General features: G+C 60.7%; 1 protein-coding gene across 2 annotated transcripts in view; it reads right to left on the bottom strand.

The window, feature by feature from the left end:
- The window catches only part of PLXND1 (plexin D1), a 51,632-nt gene that overhangs the window by 13,658 nt on the left and 17,790 nt on the right, over positions 1–20,184 (bottom strand). For both annotated transcript variants that reach the window (XM_057705730.1, XM_057705731.1), the window contains exons 3-20: positions 18,365–18,496; positions 17,969–18,069; positions 17,752–17,881; positions 16,196–16,373; positions 15,934–16,042; positions 15,410–15,512; positions 10,038–10,142; positions 7,401–7,490; positions 7,094–7,187; positions 5,990–6,144; positions 5,060–5,211; positions 3,830–3,929; positions 3,588–3,727; positions 2,672–2,839; positions 2,501–2,591; positions 2,066–2,329; positions 1,832–1,981; positions 845–959 (exon numbers count right to left, since the gene is read on the bottom strand). In XM_057705730.1, coding sequence (XP_057561713.1) covers positions 845–959; positions 1,832–1,981; positions 2,066–2,329; positions 2,501–2,591; positions 2,672–2,839; positions 3,588–3,727; positions 3,830–3,929; positions 5,060–5,211; positions 5,990–6,144; positions 7,094–7,187; positions 7,401–7,490; positions 10,038–10,142; positions 15,410–15,512; positions 15,934–16,042; positions 16,196–16,373; positions 17,752–17,881; positions 17,969–18,069; positions 18,365–18,496 — 2,377 coding nt within the window. The remainder of the gene's footprint in view (positions 1–844; positions 960–1,831; positions 1,982–2,065; positions 2,330–2,500; positions 2,592–2,671; positions 2,840–3,587; positions 3,728–3,829; positions 3,930–5,059; positions 5,212–5,989; positions 6,145–7,093; positions 7,188–7,400; positions 7,491–10,037; positions 10,143–15,409; positions 15,513–15,933; positions 16,043–16,195; positions 16,374–17,751; positions 17,882–17,968; positions 18,070–18,364; positions 18,497–20,184) is intronic.

Raw genomic sequence — 20,184 nt, 5'->3', positions numbered from 1 at the left:
ACAACATCCTCAAGGGTCATCCATGCTGTAGCATGTGTCAGGACTTTTAAAAAATTACAAAGCAGTATTATAACCCCATTCTGGGATGTAATACATCTATATATATATCTCATACAATGAAATGTATAAAGATATATATATATTCCTTCTTTATGGCATAATACTATTCCATCGCAGGGATAAACCACATTTCCTTTATGCACTCACCAGCTGACAGACATCCGGGCTGTTGCCTCTTGGGGATGATAAATGATTGTGCTATGCGCATTCGTGCTCGAGTGCTTGTGTGGACATATGTTTTCATTTCTCTTGAGCACATACCCAGGACGGGGCTTCTGGGTCACATGGTAACCCTGATTAATATTCCAAGGAACTGCTGGAGAGTTTGCCAAGGTGATGGCACTATTTAAATTCCCGCCAGCAGTGTATAAGGGCTCCAATTTCCCTGCTATGTTGAATATATTACTTTTATAACCATTATTGAAATAGTGGTATAGCCTACTTAATATGTAGGTTAATCTTCCCTGAACAGCGCTCTTATACGTACCTTCAACAGGCCCTACTGGCTGGAGAACAGGTTCCCAGTCCCTCTGCCCGGCACTCAGGGCCATCGCCTGGGCCCAGCACACCTCTCAACAGCTACCGGCCTCCACTCTCTGCGCTGCCGCTGGGGCACACGCCTCACCACCTCTGAGCGCCTCACCTGTTCCCACCTCCATCCACGCCTCTGTTCAGTCTGCCCCGGCCCACTACGCCTTCTCTCCTCCCTGCCGATCTTCAGAGGGGCTGAGGCAAAGCAGGGTGGGTCTGTCCCCCAAGGTGACACAAGGGTGGGGCTCCTTACCAACCACAGAGAGCAGCAGCAGGACACTGCAGATGACAATGGACACGATGATGGCGGTCTCACTGCCCCCCAGCTGCAGCGTGGCGATGGTCTGGTTGAAGTTCCCTACCTGGATCTGCGCAGAGGTGGGGGGAGGGGGTTGTAGCGTCCCTGGACGTACGCCCTGGTTCTTCTCCTCACTAGCTGTGTGGTCTTCAGCACATCCCCTAACCTCTCTGAGCCTCAGATGCTACAACCGTAAGACAGAAATAACCCCACCCATCTCCTGGGGGCACTATGAGGGCTAAATGAGATAACGCTTGTCAAGCCCTTAGTCCTGGGCATGGCACAGAAGGGAGACTCAATAAATATAGGCAGCTGTGATTATTATTACAGCCTGGGAGGAGCAGCAGAAGAGCCAGAGGCCGGGCAGTTCACAGAGGCTGGCCATGTTCTGAAGTATCTGCAGGGCTGCCCAAGGACCAGGGGAGCAGGTGAGTTCTTAGGATTCAAAGAGCAGAACTGGGACTGGGGTACAGGTGAAAGGGAGCTTTTGCAGTTAGAGCCATCCTGGGGTGGCATGTGCCCCCTGGGAGGGAGGGAGCTCCCCATCTCAGGAGGCATGCAAGCAGGTACAGTGCAAAAAAGATCCCCCTTTCTGGGCCCTCTCTCCACTCCTCCTGCTTCCCTCCCCCATGACTCTGCATGGTGACTGGTAGGCTCTGGGTAGAACCATAAGTGGAACAGGGACAACTTCGCATGGCCTCTGAGAGTCCAGCCCCATCAGGCCCAGCTGGGGCCAATCGCTGACCCTGAGCAGGTCACTAAGTTCTTGGGTCTCAGTTCCTCCTCTGCCAAGGGGGGAGGTAAAGCGCCTCTCTGCTGCGCTTGCCTGAGCTTCGCAGCGTGAAGCTCAGCTGAGACGCGCTGGGCGGGGGGCAGGTGCACCGGCACTGGGGCAGGGCTGGGGCCAAGCCTGCTTCTGCCTCCAGGGCCCCGTCCACTCACTGTGATGGGCAGCTGCCCCTCGGTTGTGCCCAGGGACTCGTTGACGGAGCAGTGGATGACTCTCTCGGAGACGATCTGGATGTCACAGGCCACCTGGCCGATCTTGACCCGGTACTCGTGGCTCTCGAGGCCCAGGCCGTCCTGCTCCTTCTGCGGGAGCAGAGGGGTGCTCATGGGGCCCGTGGCTGAGCCTGGCCTGCTCACGCCCTGTCGCCAGGCACCCGTGGCACTCACGTGGATGACCAGGGTGAGGGGCTCCCCGGGGTGGTGCTTGATCCACTTCTCCCTCTTGGCCGTGGAGAACTGCGGGTCAGGGAGGTAGTCCAGGCGGAAGCTGCTGCCCCGCTGGGCCTCCTCGGGGTCCTGCAGCTCCTCGGCCGCAGCCACCTCATCTGCATAGGCCCGGCCGTTGAGGAAGAAGTCCACGGGGGCCGAGGCATTGCTCAGGGCCCCGGGCGATGGGCAGGTGATGAGGGTGGAGTTGAGAACCTTGCAGAGCTGGGGGGGGGGGCCAGGGGCCAAGGTCGGGGACGGGACGGACAGTCAGATGTGGAAACACGGGGGAGAGAGGGGCAAAGAGACAGGAGAGGCAGAGATGAGGAGATGCGGCGGAGTGAGGCCTGGTCAGCAAGGGCCGCGACCACCCCTGCCACCGGGCCCCGCCCTCACCGTGGGCTCCCGGCCGATGTGGTGCACGGCCATGGACACCTTCTGCACCATGTGGAAGCGCTCGCCGGCCACCGTGATGGTCCTGCCGCCACTGCGGGGGGACAGCAAGCCCCGTGAGCCCCCGTGCAGCTCCGGAGAGCGCCCCCGCCGGGGGTCGCGGCCAGGTCTCACCTGACGTGGCTGCGGCGGGGACGGATGGCCTTGATGACCGGGTTCTGCATGTACTGGAAGGTGAGGTTCCCGCGCACGCAGCCCCGGCGCTCGAAGCGCACGCACACGGGCACGACGGCCGGCAGGGCGCCCCCAGGCACGGTGCAGGTGATGCTGGCGTCCGTGCGCCTGTGGGAGGACACGGGCCTCGTCAGCAGGGATCCGGCTCCTGCTGCTGCCTCCCCAGCCCAGGGCACGTGGCCTGTGGGCCGGGCCTGCTCACCTGACCCCACTTCGTACAGAAATCTCGTTTCCACATTCCCACCGCCGCACCGTCGCTCGGGCGGTCCGCCCACCTTGCACACCTTCCCTCCTCTTCTCTGACCCTGCCCTATCCCACCTCCTCCAAGAAGCCTTTCCAGAGACCCTCTCCCGGCTCCTGACCCGGTGAGGGCCCTGCCCCCACAGCCCTGAAAGCACTGACGTCTCCCAATCCTGACCCCACTGGACGGTCCTAGTTCCTGTGAGAGTGTCGGCTGTCCCCTGAGGGCGGAGACGGTTGGGCGCATCTTGGTGTCCACAGCCACGCCCATCCGTGGGAACGGGTACACATGACGTGCATAATAAAGACACGTATTTCACCAAGAGGTTCTGGACCATGCCCCTGCCACTGGCCACACCCCTGGGCCGGCAGCAGCTCCGCGTGTATACCATCGTCACCATTTTCACTTCAGGTTAAGATCACTTATGACGTACCGACTGCACGTTGGGCACAGCATGTCCCACAACTCACTGGTACTGTTCTTACCGGATGAGAAAATTGAGGCTCAGAGAGAGGAAGGGGCTTGGCTAAGAGGACACGACCAATGACGTCCCCAGTGATGCCTGGTGCCAGACCATCCCCCCCGCCCTCCAGCCCGCCGGCCCGGGGGCTTACACCAGCTCTGTGCAGGGCTCCGTGTCATTCACCAGCACCTGGAGCTCGGAGCCCACGTGGAGGTCGCTCCCGTGGATGGTGATCCTGGTGCCCCCTGCCTTGGGGCCCAGGGGAGGGTCCAGGGTGTGGACCAGGGGCAGCTGTGGGGAGGAAGGCAGGCGGTCAAGCCTCAGGACAGGCCGGGATGAGCCTGGCAGGGGGCGGGGCGGGGCGGGGGGGGGGCAGGCTGCAGCCTCCCTTACCACGTAGGAGAAGCGCTCCCGTGACCTGCCCTCCTTGGTGGCGTTCACCGTCACCACGTCCGAGAAGGCCCCTGGGGCTGGGCCTGTGGCACACACGATCCTGGGGGTGGGAACTCTGGTCAAAGAGCAGCCAGCGAATCCTGGGGGCCAGGCAGGTGCCATCTGGTTTCTCCCTTGAACAATAGCCCCTGCTCCACCTCCAGGGTGTGTGAGTGCCCCATCCTTGCACTCAGCCACCCCCCAGACACACACACACACACACACACACACAGACACACACACACACACAGACACACACACACACACAGACACACACACACACACACAGACACACACACACACAGACACACACACAGACACAGACACAGACACACACACACACACACACAGACACACAGACACACACACACACAGACACACACACACACACACACACACACACACACACACACACACACACACACACACACACACACACACACACACACAGCTGGGGCTGGCATCTGGGGCCTGCAGGCAGTGCCTGGATACCCAACGGCACCACCCGTGTCAAAATACTGCAACAATTCCCTATCCGTTGGAGAACAGCCACTGAGTCCCCCGGGTGTCACCCTGGTGTCAAGCTCTTGCCCAGGACCACCCCCCACCTGAGTTTACCACAGGTCTGCAGCTATAAGATGAGGGGATTGGATAAGATGGTCTCTGGGGATACGTGAAAGTTCTCCAACCCTGAGAACGTGTGCTGGGCTGGTAGACTGCGGGCCTTATCTGCGAGCCTGACTTAGGGCCTGTGGAAAGGACATCCAGCTCCTTCCCTGCTCACAAAGATATCCTAGAGCCCCTCCGGGCCAGGCCCCACAGCTGCAGGCCCAGGCCTCTGCCCTACACCAGCCACGCCCTCACTTTCTTAACGGCCGTTTTTTTCATCAGAGCAAGGCTTCTGTGGAGGTAGGGCTGGTCTAGGGGAACACGGGAGGGCTTCCCAGGGGAGCAGGTGCTGGAGTGAGGTCCCGAGCAGGAAAGGGCAGGTTGCGTGGTGGGAATGGTCAGAGCAAAGTCCAGGAGACCTGGGAGTGAGCAAATCTGGGGAGCAGAGGGTGCTGAGGAGGGTGGGACGGGAGAGAGGAGAGAAGAAAGGGAAGAGGGCAGGGCAGAGATGCCGTTGGCACGTCGGGTGCGGTGGGGCCCGCAGGTCACTCAGAATGGCCCCAGGGACCACCCTCTACTCACGCCTCTGACACCGTGTATCTGCTGGCCAGTGGCTCACAGGCCACGCTGCCAATCCACACGCCGTGGACCACGTCGCTGAGCCGCCGGCCCAGGTTCCTGCCGCGGATGGTCAGCAGCGTCCCGCCGTCCAAGGGGCCACTCAGGGGCTCAATCTGGCAGGTGACCGGAGAGAGGGGTGAATAGGGTTCTGAGGCTGGGAGGCTGGCAGGCTCCCCCAGCCCTGCGACAGGCACCCAGGGAGGCAGGGCCGGGCACACCCACCCCTGAGGGGAGGCTCAGAGATCGCTGGCCCTGCCGGCCACGTGGCAGGTCACTGGGGCCGCCAGGGAGGACGCACATGTGTGACACGCAGCCTGCTCGGGTCTGAGGACACCAGCACATAGGGACAGAGTCCATGCTGTGTGAGGGGTGTCTCCTGGGGACACCGAGGTCCTCTCCCAGGGGCCATGTCTGACCCCATGACCCCGCATCCCAGCCAGAGCTGACTGGGCCTGGGGTGGGCACCTGACCCAAGCTAAGCCAAATAGAACCCTTCCCTGAGTTTTTTTCTTAACCAAAACTGAGGCTTGGGAGCTACTCACAGCCCCAGTGTTTACCTGATCAGCAAGGTTTCCCTGACCTCGCTATAAAAATAGAGACACTCAGCCCCAGAATCTCTTCCAGCCCAGGCTCCCAGCGCCCCCGCCCTGCCCGTAGCACTTCTCTGTGTCAATGATCTCCTTTCCCACTATGGGCCCCCCGCCCCCGACGAAACGTTAGCTCCATGAAGGCAGGTTCTTGTTTCGTTCCCTGCTGTGTGTCCAGCACCCAGCGCGCATGGGCCCGGCGGTGTGCAAGCACGTGTGCTGCAGCTCCCTGAGCCTGTGGGGCACACTGCATGTGCACAATCAGCTGTGTGGGTGCAACAGGCCCCCAAGGGGGGCTGCTTACCGCTCGGATCTCGGGGGCAGGGCAGGCGCCAGGCAGGGGCTGCAGGGTCCCCCGCAGGCGGCAGCCGTCGCTCCACACACACAGGTGGCCCAGGTCCTCCCGGCCCAGGCACTGGGAACAGTCGGGGCTGCCCATGGCGCAGTTATAGACTTCCACTGCGGGAGACACGGGGGCGGCACAGGTCAGCCGGGTCCTGGTTTGCAGGGTCGGAACCCTGTGAAGTTCTCAGTACCTTCTCCACAGCCTCCGGGGGCTGTGCTAAGCCCAGGGCAGCCACAGCCCCGCTAACATGCATCCTTACAGCGACCCTACCCAGTGGGGGCTGTTTATGAGCTCCATTTGACACATAAGAGATGAGGCTCAGAGAGGTAGAGTGACTTGCCCAAGGTCACACAGCCTGTGAGTAGCAGAGCTGGAATCATACCCAGGCTCGAGCGGGTCTCCTGAGCCCCCAGCGGAGCTCTGGGTTGCTAGGAAACCACCGAGCAAGGCGGGCTCTGTGAGCCTCAGCCCAGACCCTCAGACTGGCCAAGGAGGAGTGCTGGGCGGCTTCTCCAGGGCCTCAGCGTGTGCAAGCTGGTCCTGGGGCTTCTGTCCGGGACCTTCACAGTACGGATGCGGGGGGGAGGGCCACGTCCACAGAGCTGTCTGAGACGCCTCATGAACAGACAAGCCCTTGGAGAGTTAATTCAAGACATATAATAAGAGCAGGGACACCAACCACCATATGGGGGCGCAGTCGGTGGCCCAGACACCCTTGCAAGACTTCATGCATCGTCTCAGCAAATCCTCCCCACGCCTCTGCGGAAGGGCTTCACGCAAGCAAAGTGAGGCTCAGAAAGGGCAGGGTAAGTGCCTGGGGCTGCACAGCCACCGGCCTGGAGATGCCCCGCAGGTGTGGTACCTGCCCAGAGCAGCTGCTCAATAATGAAGTGCTGAATGAGTGACCAGGCACAGAAAGGCAGGGCTGGGGTCTGAGAGAGTGTGTGTTTTAGGGAATAGCGAGGCGGGGCACCTGAGCACTGGGATGAGTCCCCCAAGGCTGCGTCCCACCCACTGTGGCTGAGTCCCCTGAGGCTGTGTGAGGTGGGTGGGGGCTCTCACCTGTCATGGGGTCAGGGCTGTCCAGGAACCAGGCTGGCCGCCCCTTTAGTTGGAGGCTGAGTGGAAACATCTGGCTCTTCTGGGTCGTGTGCAGCTGCAAAAGGGTAGGAAAAAACATGAGAGGTGTGAATGGTGTCTAGGTCTCTGTTGGGGGAGGGGGTGTCAGTGAGACAGATGAGAGCAAGGCTACTGGAGATAAGGGGACCAAAAAGAGGAGGTAAAAAGGCAGGAGTGTAGTATCTGGACTTGTGCAGGCCTCGCCTTCCCCTCTATCCCCTGCCCCCCCTGTTAAAGCCACGCCACTCACCACGACTTGTTTGCAGCGTACGACCGATTCATTCACCCACACAGCCTCAAAGATCTCCTCCTGACCAAAGCTACATTCAAGGGCTGCACCCTGTGCGAGACAGAGGTTGGTGAGAGTCAGGTCAGCACCCACTGTCCCGTACCTCCATCAGGACACCAGAGACTGCTGTCCTGAACAGTGGGCGTGGTCCTACTATCAGGCCTTTTCCTGGGCTGCGTCTCCTCCAGAACGTGCTTCCTGGCCTCCGTGTCCAATGTTTGATGGAGGCAGGGGTACATGCATACCTAGAACTTCGGCCCTTGTGCTCTCTCCATGCCACTACAAGTCTCACCAGCATCTCCAACGGCCTAAACGCAGGACCTCTCGCTCCGCTGGTAAAGCCCTGACTCTTTAGCGTGACTGACATACAAGCGCCATCCCAGTGAGACTCCACCTGCCCTTTAACCTCAACACCCACCCCCTCTACCCCACAAGGCCCGGGGCCAGCCACACAGGACACGTGTCAACACAGCACAGACTGTCCTGCCCTCAGCCTTTGCCCAAACCCGTTCTTCCACCCAGCAAAACTCAACACAGCCTGCAAACTCCAGCTCAAATGTCCCACGTTCCAAAGCCTCCCCAGAGTCCCCCTCATATCACGGGGGCACCCTCACTTGACCACCCATCCATTCGGCGGTGAACATGTGGCTGTGTGCCAGGGGCTCCGTGAAGCTCCTAAAGCCTGTCCCTGACCCTGTATGCCAAGGACCACCCTTCTCCCCCTGCCCAGGCTCTGTCTACACCTGTCTCCCCACCCACTGGGGAGGGTTGGGACTGAGTCTTAGCCCCTCTTACACCTCCAAGGGCAGCAGATGGCAGTTGAAAGAGCTCAGGTTCTACCTTACACAGGCCCACCCAGGTTAGAATCCCACCTCTGCTACCTCCTAGCTGTGCAACCCTGTGCAAGTGGCGCGTCCTCTGTGGGCCTCAGGTTTCTAAACTCTGCAATGCAAGAGGCTGCCCTACTCTGCAGGATTCTAGGGAAACTGGAGATCATGCATCTTTAGTGGGCTGCACACTGTGGGTGCCTAATATATGCTGGCTATTATTAGTATGCAAGAGGTGCTCAATAAATGCTTGCCGAAAGAAAAAAGAGGGCCAATTCCCCAATCCCATCTTGCCCTCAGCCCAGCACAGGCCTCTGGGAGCAGCATCAATAAATATCTGCCGAGTGAACAAACCCAGGTTTCGAGTGTGTTAGGCCAACCACATGCAGGACTTCCTGTTTATGTCCCTGTCATTGGCAGCTGTGACAACCTGAGGAGACAGCAGGCCAGCAACCCCCCTGCCCTGCCCCCTCCCTCTCATTCTGAAACTAACACAGGAAAGTGGCTGCTGATGGGGCTGAGAGCTGGCGTGTTCCTGCCACGCTGAGGTATGAGGTGGGTCTGTCCTCTAGGTCCCTGGGCTCAGGGCAGCAAGCCCAGCCTGTCCTGGGGCTCTGTGGGGCACAGGCTCAGTGGACAGGCTGCTGCAGAGTCTAGGCAGGGTTCTCTGCCCACCCCGACCCTCGGTGTTCTGGAAGCAGGCCCGTGGGGAGGAGGGCCAGGATCGTTGAGGCCCCATGAAGGCAGACGTGCCCCCCGATTATACAGCTTGAAAGTAGCAGCCAGGACCCAAACCCAGGCCTTGGGCCTCCCCGTGCCAGGCTCCTGTAGCCCAAGGGAGCAGCCCAGCCTTGCACACAGGCCCGGCCGTGGAGGCTCTGCCCCAACTACTTCAGGGAGGAGCTTGAGGGCCAAGGACAGGACCCCCTGCCGCTCACTGAAGCTGCAGCCCCTGCCACGAGGCTGCCCAACACACCCCAGATCCCAAGCACGTGGCCCCCACGTGTGACAGCCATCACAGGCCTCAGCTCCCCCATGGAAGCGACAGATGGCGAGTCCCCAGGAGCTGGGGAGGGGGTGGCTGGCACGCTTCCAGGACTCATCAACGCTTCCCACCCAAGATGCTCCTCCAGGAGGGGCCCAGAAAGGGGCTGCGTCCCTTCCCCCAGCCCAGATGGGCAGGGGGGAGGGGAAGGCGGGTTGTAGGGAAGAGCACTCGACAAGGAGTCCGGGGCTAGGGTGCAGGTCCAGCCCTATGTCGTGTGACCTGGAGGCATCTGCCTCCTCTTTCTGGGCCTCATTTTCCCCACCTGGACAATGGGGAGTGGGGCGGCAAAGGGGTTCCCCGGCCATTCCCCAGGGAAGACGTGTCCGCCATGAACTGGGGAGCTGTGTCCAGGGTCACAACGCAGCTTGGGGGCAGGGCAGGGCACAACATGGAGAGGGTCACCCCTGGGCTACAGCACTGGGTGGGGGCTGGGCCTGGCTCTTTCAGGGGAGCTTTAGAGGGTGGAAGGGTCTGGGGGTCCTGGCCAGGCTTTCCCGCAGGAGCTGGGGGCGGCCTGCTGTTCCCATGGCCTGGCCCTTAATACCCACTTCCCTATCCCCCAGCTCCAGGCAACCAGCTCAGGGCTTTCTCAGACAGAGCCTGGAAACTCAGAGGACGAAAACCAAAGCATGGGTGGTGGGCCCGGAGCAGGGGTCCCTGCCCCGGGACTGTGCTCTCCCAGCCCTCTGTCCTGCCCCCCACCCGGGCCCCACATCCACTTGCCTGGAAGAAGGCCACGTTGGCCAGATGCACTGGGATGCTCTGGGAGCCACCTGTGGGCACGGGAGCCAGGGCTGAGGGCAGGATCTGCGGGCAGTCCTGAGGGCTCTGCAGTCAAAACACAAGGAGGTGGGGCTGACACTGGGGCATTTCAGAAGAGACAGGATTCACGACCACCCCAGCCAGCCTGTGCAGTCCCGTCTCCCTGGGGAGGTGCCAGGCAGACTGTGCAGTGAGAAAATATTACTAATAAAACCTTACATCCACAACCACCAAGGGCTGCGTGCCTGCTGCCTCCCACACACCATCTCATTTGATCCTCACAGCAAGACCTATGAGCCGGAGGATGTACTGGCCCCATTTCACAGACGAGGAAACTGAGGCACAAAGAGATGCAGTAACCTGCTCTGTGGAACTGGGTCTCCATGGCCACTCCACGGTGTGCCGCTCAGAGGAGACCTCCCTGTCTCTGGGCCTCACCTTTCCCACCTGTAAAATGAGGGGCTGCACCAACTTTCTGAGACTCCATCCAGCTCTGGAGTTCCGGCTTCCAGACGGGCACGTGATAAATGATTCAGAAAAGAGAAACCCCAGGCTTCTGAACAGCCCACAGGAAACAGGCTGTAAGGGCTCTGCTGCTGCCAGGCTCTACCCCCCTCCCCACAGCCCAGGCGAGTCACGGGCCTCTGGGCGGAGGCGCCAGCTCCTGGGGAGTCCCGGGAAGGGCCCAGATATCCGCATTCCCGTGTCAGCCGCGCAGCCACCGAGGCTCCTTCGAAAAAGGAAGTTAGAGAGGGCAGAGGGAGGCACGAACCTGAGGTTCAGAGAGGAAGGGAGCTAGCTGAGGGCAGAGGGCAGAGGTGCTCTTTGAATACCCATTGGTCTGACTCCCGGGCCAGAGACTGAGGCCTGAAACTGAGGCCCAGGGTGAGGGGCCAGGACCAGGGGTCTTTTCTCCTTATTGTTGATCAGACAGGAAGCTCCTTGAAGGGACCCTCACGGCCCCGCGTAAACCAGAGCTCAGGGGATGCCAACGCCATAGTTCCTGTCCTTGACCACGATCATAAACAATGACCATGGTAGCGACAGTGGCAGCGGCCGGCTCACACCCCCTCCCTGTGCCCCCAGACACTTCTGAGCACTTTGCACTGTATTAATTCACCAAATTCTTCTCCCAACAACCCTATGAGGTAGGTACCATCATTACACCCGTCTGACAGACTAGGATATCGAGGCACAGAGAAACAAAGTGGTTTACCCAAGATGGCACGGGCAGCACAGCGGGCTCCAGGTGTTCGGAATGTTTGCTGACTCTCAGGCCAGAAACCTCGCCCAGACTGGTGAGTTTCCCTGGGAGCCGAGCCGACCACGGGGGCCTTGGCCGAACAGGCAACATGGCTGGGCCCAGGCGGGGCCTCCTGAACTGACCACACTGTGGGGCTGGGAGACAGGAGCTGGTGTCCGGCTCGCTGTGTGACACACAAGTCTGTCCCTCTCTGAGCTGCCGTCCTGCGCCGCTCCGTGTGTAAACCCCATGGAATTTCGGGGAATGGAACCCACATGTTTCTAATCGGGTTCCACAGCTGCTGGCAGCCCGCTTCACGGCTGGCCGGGGGCCCTGCAGCTCTGTCCTCCCAGCTCCACCCCACACCCGAGGGTAGGTAGCCGACAGTGGGGGATGGAGGGGTGAGGATCGGGGAAGGGTGAGCTTCCACAAGAGGCCCCCCCAGAGGAAACGACATGGGCCCATCCCTGAGGACTCCTACTCCCCTTGATCCTTAAAACCCAGGGCCACCTGGAGGCTTGTACCCATTCCATCGAGTGGGAGCGAGGCTGAGCGTGTGGGCGTGCCTGTGCCCTCTTTCAGCACCTCTCCCAGGGTCAGCTAATGCTCCACCTCCACGGGGACGGCGGGTACATCTGCTGCCAGCCTCCAGCCCCCACCATCCGCCTCCGAGTCTGCCTTGGCCTTGGGGGAATCTCCCCAGGCCTGTGGTTTGGGAGGACTGACCCAACTCCCTAGCCCCGGGGATGGGCGGGCAGCCAGGCCCATTCTGGACTCTGCAATTGGTTTGGGGAGTGAATGTGACCCAGTTTCCCAGGAACTTCCGCAGAACCAACGAGACAGTCTCCTGGGGGATCAGAAGCCTGTCCGGGGCTGCTGAGGCCATCTTGCTGCCAAGAGGGGAGGGCCTGCCTGAGCATGGAGGCCACTCAGAGGGGTGGGGAGGCCCTGAGGACAGTGTTGGAGCCCCTGGATCCAGCTGTGCCTGAAGGGGATGCCACCCCTCGGAGTCTGTACTCACACAAGCCAACGGATTCAGCTGGGGTAGAGGCCAGTTTGGAAAGGGTTTCCCTGCTCACAAAGGATCAGGGCCCCCAGTCCCATCCCAAGGCGAGCCATCAGTGCCCCAGAAAGAGGCTGAGCGGCTTCTCCCCTCTGCCAGAGCACAGCCTGCAGGCTCAGGAAACCACCGCCGACGGACCAAACTCTGGGCAGAGCCGAGAAGGCGGGAGACCAGGAGTTGGAACAGACACCAGGGCAGCAGTGCCAGGAGCCACGGAAAGCCCAGATGTGAGCCCAGCATGTGCCGTTTCACAGGGGGCCTCACCTGTCTCCATGCTTGAGTTCACTGACTCCCCCAAGGTCTTTCCAAGTTCAAGACTTGAGAGCTGGTGTCCCAATCCAGCGGAGCACTGAATGGCCTTGGGACCCTGAACCCACCTGACCTGTTCCTTCCCTGTCTTTCTGCACCCTGCCCTCCCAGCTCCTGTAAACTGACCCCACATTCCCACCAAACCACCCTCTCCACTGGCTCCCAACGAAGCCACGTTCCGGGAGGCGTCTACCCAGGCTGGCCCTGCCCCCCCATCTGCCCAAACCCTTCTTGCGTCTAAGGCCTAAAGTCACACCGCCTTGGGGAAGCCACCTTGGGGTGGCCACACCCTCCACAGACAACTGAAAGGAGCGGATGAGGCACCTTCCTTATTCTCCTCCCCTCCCCTGGAAAAGCTGGAGCCCTCCTCCCGGCATCCTGCACTCCCCCACTTCCTTCCTCTGGGGCCCACGAGGGAACAGGAAGTGAGAGAAGACTCAGCCCCTAGCACCTGCCTTTCCAGAGACACTTTCCTGGCCTGGCCCAAGCCCTACCGCTTCCTCCCAGCTCCTGAGGGGTCCAGAAGGACGTGCAGACCACGCTGCCTGCCACCCGACCAGAGGCATGGCGCCTCCACGGCTAACTGGCACTTAATTAAATGTCAAATTAAGCATCGGTTCAGAAGCTCCTGCAGGCCCGGGGTGGGGCTGCCTCTTCTCCCACTGGATGACCATAATCCTCTAAGACAAGCCCTCTCTGTGCCCCCGTCTCCACCCTGACCCGCAGAGCCGCAGACCTGGGTGAGAGTGGTTCAGGGGGGCGCTGCCACAGAAACACCTCCAGGCTGCTGAGCTCCTATGCACGTCAGGACCCGGCCAAAGGTGTCCCTCCCAGAGAAGACCTCCCTGTCCACACAGCAGAGTGGCTACCTACTGTGCGTCAAGTATGAAGCTGGTGCCTTACAGGTATAATTCCAGATCCCTCCCACAGCCTTTGAAACAGGCTCCACTTTACAGATGGGGAAACAGGCCCAGAGAGGTTTGGCAGCTTGCCCAGGACCACACAGCCACAACTCACCTCAGGCTCTGTGTTCATGATGGGGAGGACAGAACTTTGTCTAACCAGGTGCTTTCCCAGTGCCTGGTACACACCCAGGCATACAACAGGTGCTTAATAAATGAACAACAGTGAAGCTGGGCCCTCCTCACCCCAGTACTCCTAGGTTAGAGCACAGGAGGCAGGCTGCTGGCACAAATGCTTCACACTGACATTCACTGAGTCCCTACTGTATATATAGCCTGGGGCTGGGCCGGCAAGAGATGTGGGCCCCAAACGAGAACAGGAGTCCTGGCTGGCCCAGACTGCAGTCCCAGCGTCCACTGCAGAGGCTCGGAGCCTCCCCTAGGGTCTGGCTACACAGCCTCTCCTGGGCCCCTCTCCCAGTGCTGGAAACCCCATGTTCCTGCGTCACTGCTTTGAGTTAAGCATTGCTCATGCTGGACACGTCTTCCTCAAAGCAGTTCTGAGGCTCAGGCGGGAGGGGCTGAGACCAGAGGATTCCAGGCTTGGGCCGTGAAGTCCCTTCTTAGCACTGTGCGTTGGCACCTGCTGTGGGAAGACGCAGCTCGGGGATTCCTGACGAGGTTCTCTGAGCCCAGAGCCAAGAGCCTGGGGCTTCAGACGTTCTGGGGGCTGGGACTGCTTCCCAGGGATGCACGGTGGAGCCCCAGTAACCTCCTTCTGCTGGGAGCCAGGGCCTCGGGGGTCATACTACCTCAGTTGTGCCGTCTGGAAAATGGGGGGGAACACCCTTTTCCTGGAGAGATGAGCTGCAGGCCAGAACTTGGTACCTCCCCGCAGCCTCTCACAGCCCTGACCCGAGCAGAAGGTCCAGCAAGCAGGCCTGGCAGGGGATGAGCTGTGATAGGGTCCAGTCATCCCACCTGGCTGGGTACTACCACCCCAACCAAAGTCTCAGCAGTTGCACTTGGTCATCCCTGGCACAAGGCTGGGATGGCCTTAGAGGCTCTTTGGGCAAAGACAGAGGCCACCCTGTAAGCGAACACACCCAGCAACCAGCCAGCAGCCTGTAACTGGTTACATCCAGGTGTCCCGTAGCACCGGTGGATCAGCCTGTGGAGCCCGCGGGCCCAGCCAAACAAGAGGACCTGGGAACCTGCGGCTCCTGAGGCTGCTCGCCCTCTCCACCCAGGGACAGCCGTGGCATCCCCTCACCCTGGGGCCCCAGTGCCCCTGGGAGACTGAGGCAGGAGTCCTTCAGCCCAGCCCCTGACGTGGGGAAGCGGGGAGGACATGGGCTCCTAACCAGAGGGGCTTCAGTTCAAGGCCAGGGTCTCACGAGGGTTGCTGAGAATGTTGAAGGTAAAATTGAAAACCAGCACAATATGCAGAAAGGGGCCTCCTCCTATATCTGGAAGTGTAAACTAGCTCAGGCTTTCTGGGGATAGGCTGAGCTACAAGTGTAAAAACATGGCCAGGCTTTCACCCCAAAATGCCATTTTGAAGAACTGGTCTCCAGAGAATAATGAAGGCCAGGCACAACATCCTGGACGCATCAGAATGCAAAAAAGAAACAGGAAAGGTTAGCGTGTCCAGTAACAGGGGATTGGTTAAACGCACTGTGATGTGATGAGCCCAACGCGGCTGTTAAATCTGGAGCCAAGGAAGAAAACTTAATGACACAGAAATGTTCTCAACCTACTAAGTGGGAAAAAAAGGAAACGTGGAAGCAGAGGGCATCCCTCGGGCTGGGCTTACCGTGGGATTTGGCGAGGCCTCACACCGAGACTGATTGGAGACACAGGCATGCTGCTGGGTGCACCAGAAACAGGGCCACTGTGCCGACAGGCAGCTGGTGCAGCTGGAAGACAAGGGGGCCCTCAGCTACCGGGCTCCCAACCCCTGGGCCCAGGAACTGGGACCCAGAATGCAGACCTCAGCACAGGCAAAGAAGGTCTTGCTCAACATCAGAGCTGCCGAAAGAGACAGGGCACTCTGTAAAGTAGTCAGCTCCCTGTTGCAAAAGGTATGCAAGGAGGAAATTGGCAAGCAGGGCCTTTAGAAGACTAAATTAAGTGTAATCAAAGCACCTTTCTCAGCCTCTACTATTCTGGGTGCTCACAGACGCTGGGCACTGGGTGATAGGGTTTGCTGCACAAACGTGCTGGCAAGTGAACCACCAAGGGTCCTGTCTGCCTCTGGGACACCATCACTTTTCTTCCTAAGGCTTCCCCAAGAGCAAAACCTCCCGCCACCCGGAAGCCATCCCCCGCCCTACTCACGCTGTGTGGGGGTACACCTGTCCAACACGGCCGCAGTCATAGATGGTGAAACTGGCCCTGACGATGTTCTGCCCATTGACCCTCATGGACATCTCGACGGTCACATGGTCTGGAACAGAGCAGGGGAGCCAGGGAGAGAAGGACAAGGGAGCAGGGGGTCTCCACCAACATCAGAGGCTATGATAGGACCGCCATGCCTGAGAGTCCACCTCTGAGAGCTCCCATACAGCTGTCCCCACAGCCCAGGCAGTGAAGTGCTCACCTTGGTGGGGCGGGAAGGGCGGGAACCGGTCCCTCGGCAGGAGGTTGCAGTAGGCAATCTGGTGGCCAAAGGCAGGGCCCGGGACCCGAGCCACAGTGCGGATGCTGTTTCCATAGTCGCAGGCCATCTCCATGCCACTGAGGCTGGGCAGGCTGCCTGAGATCTGCAGGATCATACCCTGGAAGCGAGGGGCCCTTAGCTGGCAGGGGGCAGGGGGTGGAGGAAGGCCACGCCCTGCCCAGCCCCACCCCCACCCCATAACCCTGGGAGAAGAGGTGGTCGGTGGCCAGGACTCCAGGCCAGGGGGCTACAGCTTATGGGGCCCTCAGTTTCCCCATCTGCAAAATGGCACTGACCATCTTACAGTAGCCAGAGGTGCTGGCTGATCTGGCCCCCGTGACCTGGGACGCCATCCTCTAATAGTCTCTCAAATCATGAGTCTTGCTCCCACCTCAGGGCCTCTGCACGGGCAGCTCCCTCTGCCCAGATACTCACCCTAGCTTCCTATCTGCTTGGATGTCGCCTTTGCAGTGAGCCCCTCGCCCCGATCTGGTCTAAAACGTCAATACTCCCCCCAACCTGCTTGCTCTCTACCCCTTTCTCTGCTCTGCTTTTTCTCCATAGTACTTACCACCACCTTGGCATTTTATCTTGCTTCCTCTCTCTCCCCTATAAGCGCGTCCATCCCTTAAGGGCAAGGGGTTTGTCTGTCTTGTTCACTGCTGTGTCCCCAGGTCTAGGACCGTGCGTGGCACGTAGTAGGTGCTCAATAATACACTTGATGCGTGACTACGTGAATGAATGGATGGACAAACCTCTGGCCATTCTGCCTGAGTGGACGCGGTGTGTATAGGGCTGTGATACGTAACGACCGGGAGGAGGGCGCCGAGGAGCCCCCGGCCCTGTCTGGGCCATCAGAACCCCCCAGGCGACAGATGAGGACGCCCGCCTCAGAGACATCACGGACGGCAGGGCTGGGTGGGACCCAAGCCAGTCTGTCCCTCCGTCCTCGCCCCCTACCAGGGCCTGAAACACCCCTGCCCCAAGGCTGCCTGCTACAGGTAAGCAGGGGGCTGAGGCAGCTCTAGGCCCTCCTGGACACGGGGGAGGGGGTAGCTACGTGCCCCCACACGGCAGATTCATCTGTTTTCCGGCTCGAGAAACAGCAGCCTGGCACTAGCTGGCCTCCCCCGACCCCGTGCTGGGGCCAGAAAAAGACAGGAGGTGAGATGGGGGCTCTGGGTCTCCTCCCACCTGCCAACCTCCCCCTGCCCCTCTTCTGGGACTCTGGAGCCCACCCATGTGAACTCAAATCCCAGCTCTGCCCCTCCCTCGCCGTGTGACCTTGAACACGTCACGTCACCACTCTGTCTCAGTCTCCTTGTCTGTAAGATGGGGTGTTAAGGGCGTCCACTCCTCAGTCTCATCACCTGCCTCCGGGTGCCTGGGGCACCGTGCGCAGGCGTCTTCACCTCTCAGCGTTTGGGTGCAGCTGAAGGGCTGCTCTCCACCCGTGCCCGAGCCTGGAGCTGGGTCCTGGCTCCCCCGAGACTCACCGGGTACTCGCGGTGCACGTCAATCTCGGCCGGCAGCACGGTCATGGCGGGACAGCGGCCGGGGCCCTCGCTGGCACTGGTCCAGAAGTGCGGCTGGCTGGAGTCGGTGCAGTCCCGCTGCAGGGTGCACCTGGGGCGGCACGGCGCAGGTCAGGACCCAGGTGGGCCCCCCGCCCCCGTGGCCTCCCAGGCCCTGCCCCCAGCCCAGAGGCCTCACCGCGTCTCCAGGGCACACCAGCCGCAGTAGGCGTCGGCCGCACCCACGCAGTCCCCGCAGGTGGTGTGCACGGCACACGCGGCGACTTTCACCCTGGCCATCTGCAGGCAGAGGCGAGGGCCCAGCTCAGAGGGGCTGCCGGCCCCTCCCCGGGGAGTCAGCACGGCCAGCGCCATGAGAGCCTGGGGAAACTGAGGCTCGATGCTACAATGGGGGCAACACAGGGAACAAAGCTCCCGTGCAGAGGTGACGCCTGCGCTGGGAGGTGAAGGGTGAGCAGGCCAGAGGGGAGAGGAGGAGGCGTTCCTGGCAGGAGCACCCTCCCGTGTGAAGGCAAGGCGAGCAAGAGGGCGCAGCTTATCCTGGGGTCTCCGCAGACTCAGGCCGTGGCCTTACCTGGTGGGACGTCATCAGGTAGAGGTAACCGGGGTCTGCAGGGTCAAACTGCATGACGTGGTGCACAGGCTCCCCGTAAGCCACCGTCAGCACCTTCCTGCTCACCACCTGCATGCTCTCGTTCAGGTTGATCTAGCAGGGGCAGGGGGAGGGCGGGGGGCGGCCATCAGGGGATGACGCGCCAGGAGGGTGCCCCCAGCGGCGGGGGACCTGCCCTGGGGGTGGCAGCTGACCTGTGGATAGGTCTGGGCTCCACAGGGTACAAAACATTCTCTGGGAGGCTGCTGGACATCCTGCCAAGGAGCACGGACTTGGGTTTGAGTTCTGGCCCTGACATGTACAAGCTGCACAAAGGACAAGCTGTCCGAGTCCCTTCCCCCCTCTGAGCTAGCAGGGCTGGGGCGGCACCTGCCCCGCACAACCGCGGGGTTCGCTAGAGAAGATGCAGGCGAAGCGCTGCTGGGGCCAGGCCCGGGAGGCACGGCAGCGCCCCGCCTCATCCCTCCCCGTCACGCTCATCTCACAGATGGGGAAACGGAGGCCCAGAGACGCCAAGGACGTGGCAAGAGTCCTAACATGAAGATGCCTCCGGGTCACGATGCCCACCTGGCCTGTCTGACCCCAGAGTCCAAGGCTGGGGCTGGGGTGTGGGGTCCGACGTCCAGGCAGAAGAAGAACCAGGACTAGCTGGTACCTGGAAGCGTCTCTGGCCGAGGGCCCTTCTGCATGTCCCCCAGAGACCCGACAAGGCCAATCAGAGACCCATCAAACCGCTCTTTTCCAGCTGGTCTCATGATCCCAGCACGCGGCCTTGTCAAGGTCCTGCCAAGCCCTGAGCTGAGGCCAGGGGTCTAGGTGCCTCCCTGGGGCCTCCTACCTCCCTGGGGCCTCCTCGGTGGGCTCCAAAACCTTTATTGGCTCCTCCTGCTTAATGCAATCAGCCTGCTCTGGCGTTCAAGGCCCTGACAGTCCATCCCAACTTACTGCACCAGCCTCATCTCCACCCACTAAACTCAGCATCCCAGCCTCCAGGCCCTCTCCCATGCTGCGCTCCCTTTTGGAATACTGCCCTGTCCCCCCAGGGTCTCCAACGAAAAAGCTTCCCAGATGCCCTCACACACCAAATTGGAACTACTCTCTCCTCAGGCTCCCACAGACTGTCCCAGCCCCTGCAACATCCCTCGTCCCAAGTGGCCTCTTGCAGAATCTGTCCCGGGCAGCTTGGCCCCCATCCCACCCCCAAGCATCCAGCAGACATGCTTCCACTCCTTCAAAAGTCTATTGAGCACCTAGTGTGCTCTGGGGTCTGGCCTGGATGCTGTGATCTAAGCCCCAAGCAAGGCAAGAGTTGGGAGGGAATGACCCGCCACAGCGCAGGGTGGCCGGTGAAGAGGTCCAGGTTGAGGGGCGGGGCAGGCTCTGGGCTGACTGGACCTGCCTTCAACCCTGGTTCTCGCTGTGTGACTCTGGGGCCGTCGTTTCCCTTCTCAGAGCCTCAGTGCCCTCATCTGTGAAATGGGGACCACAGCTCTGCCTTCTTCAGAGGGACGTGAGAATAAACAAGATGATGCCCGTGGTGTGCCTGCTGAGGCTGGGTGGACAGTGGTGCCTGATACCTGCAGCTTCACGGGCTGGGTGGGGAAGACTCCTGGACAGACGGGGACACTGAGGCTCAGAGTGAGAAGTAACCGCCCCGGTCACACAGCTGGGGGGGGAGGAGCCAGGATTCCCACCCAAGTACCTGACCCCAAAACACAAGCCCCACTGTCTGCGGACCCTCAGTGGACGATCTGAAGGCTGAGGAAGACCCCCACCCCTCC

Source organism: Hippopotamus amphibius, chromosome 13 (assembly GCF_030028045.1).
Source record: "Hippopotamus amphibius kiboko isolate mHipAmp2 chromosome 13, mHipAmp2.hap2, whole genome shotgun sequence".
Classification (NCBI taxonomy): Eukaryota; Metazoa; Chordata; class Mammalia; order Artiodactyla; family Hippopotamidae; genus Hippopotamus; species Hippopotamus amphibius.
The sequence above is the reverse complement of the archived record's forward strand: the minus strand, read 5'-3'. Positions and strand labels throughout refer to the sequence as shown.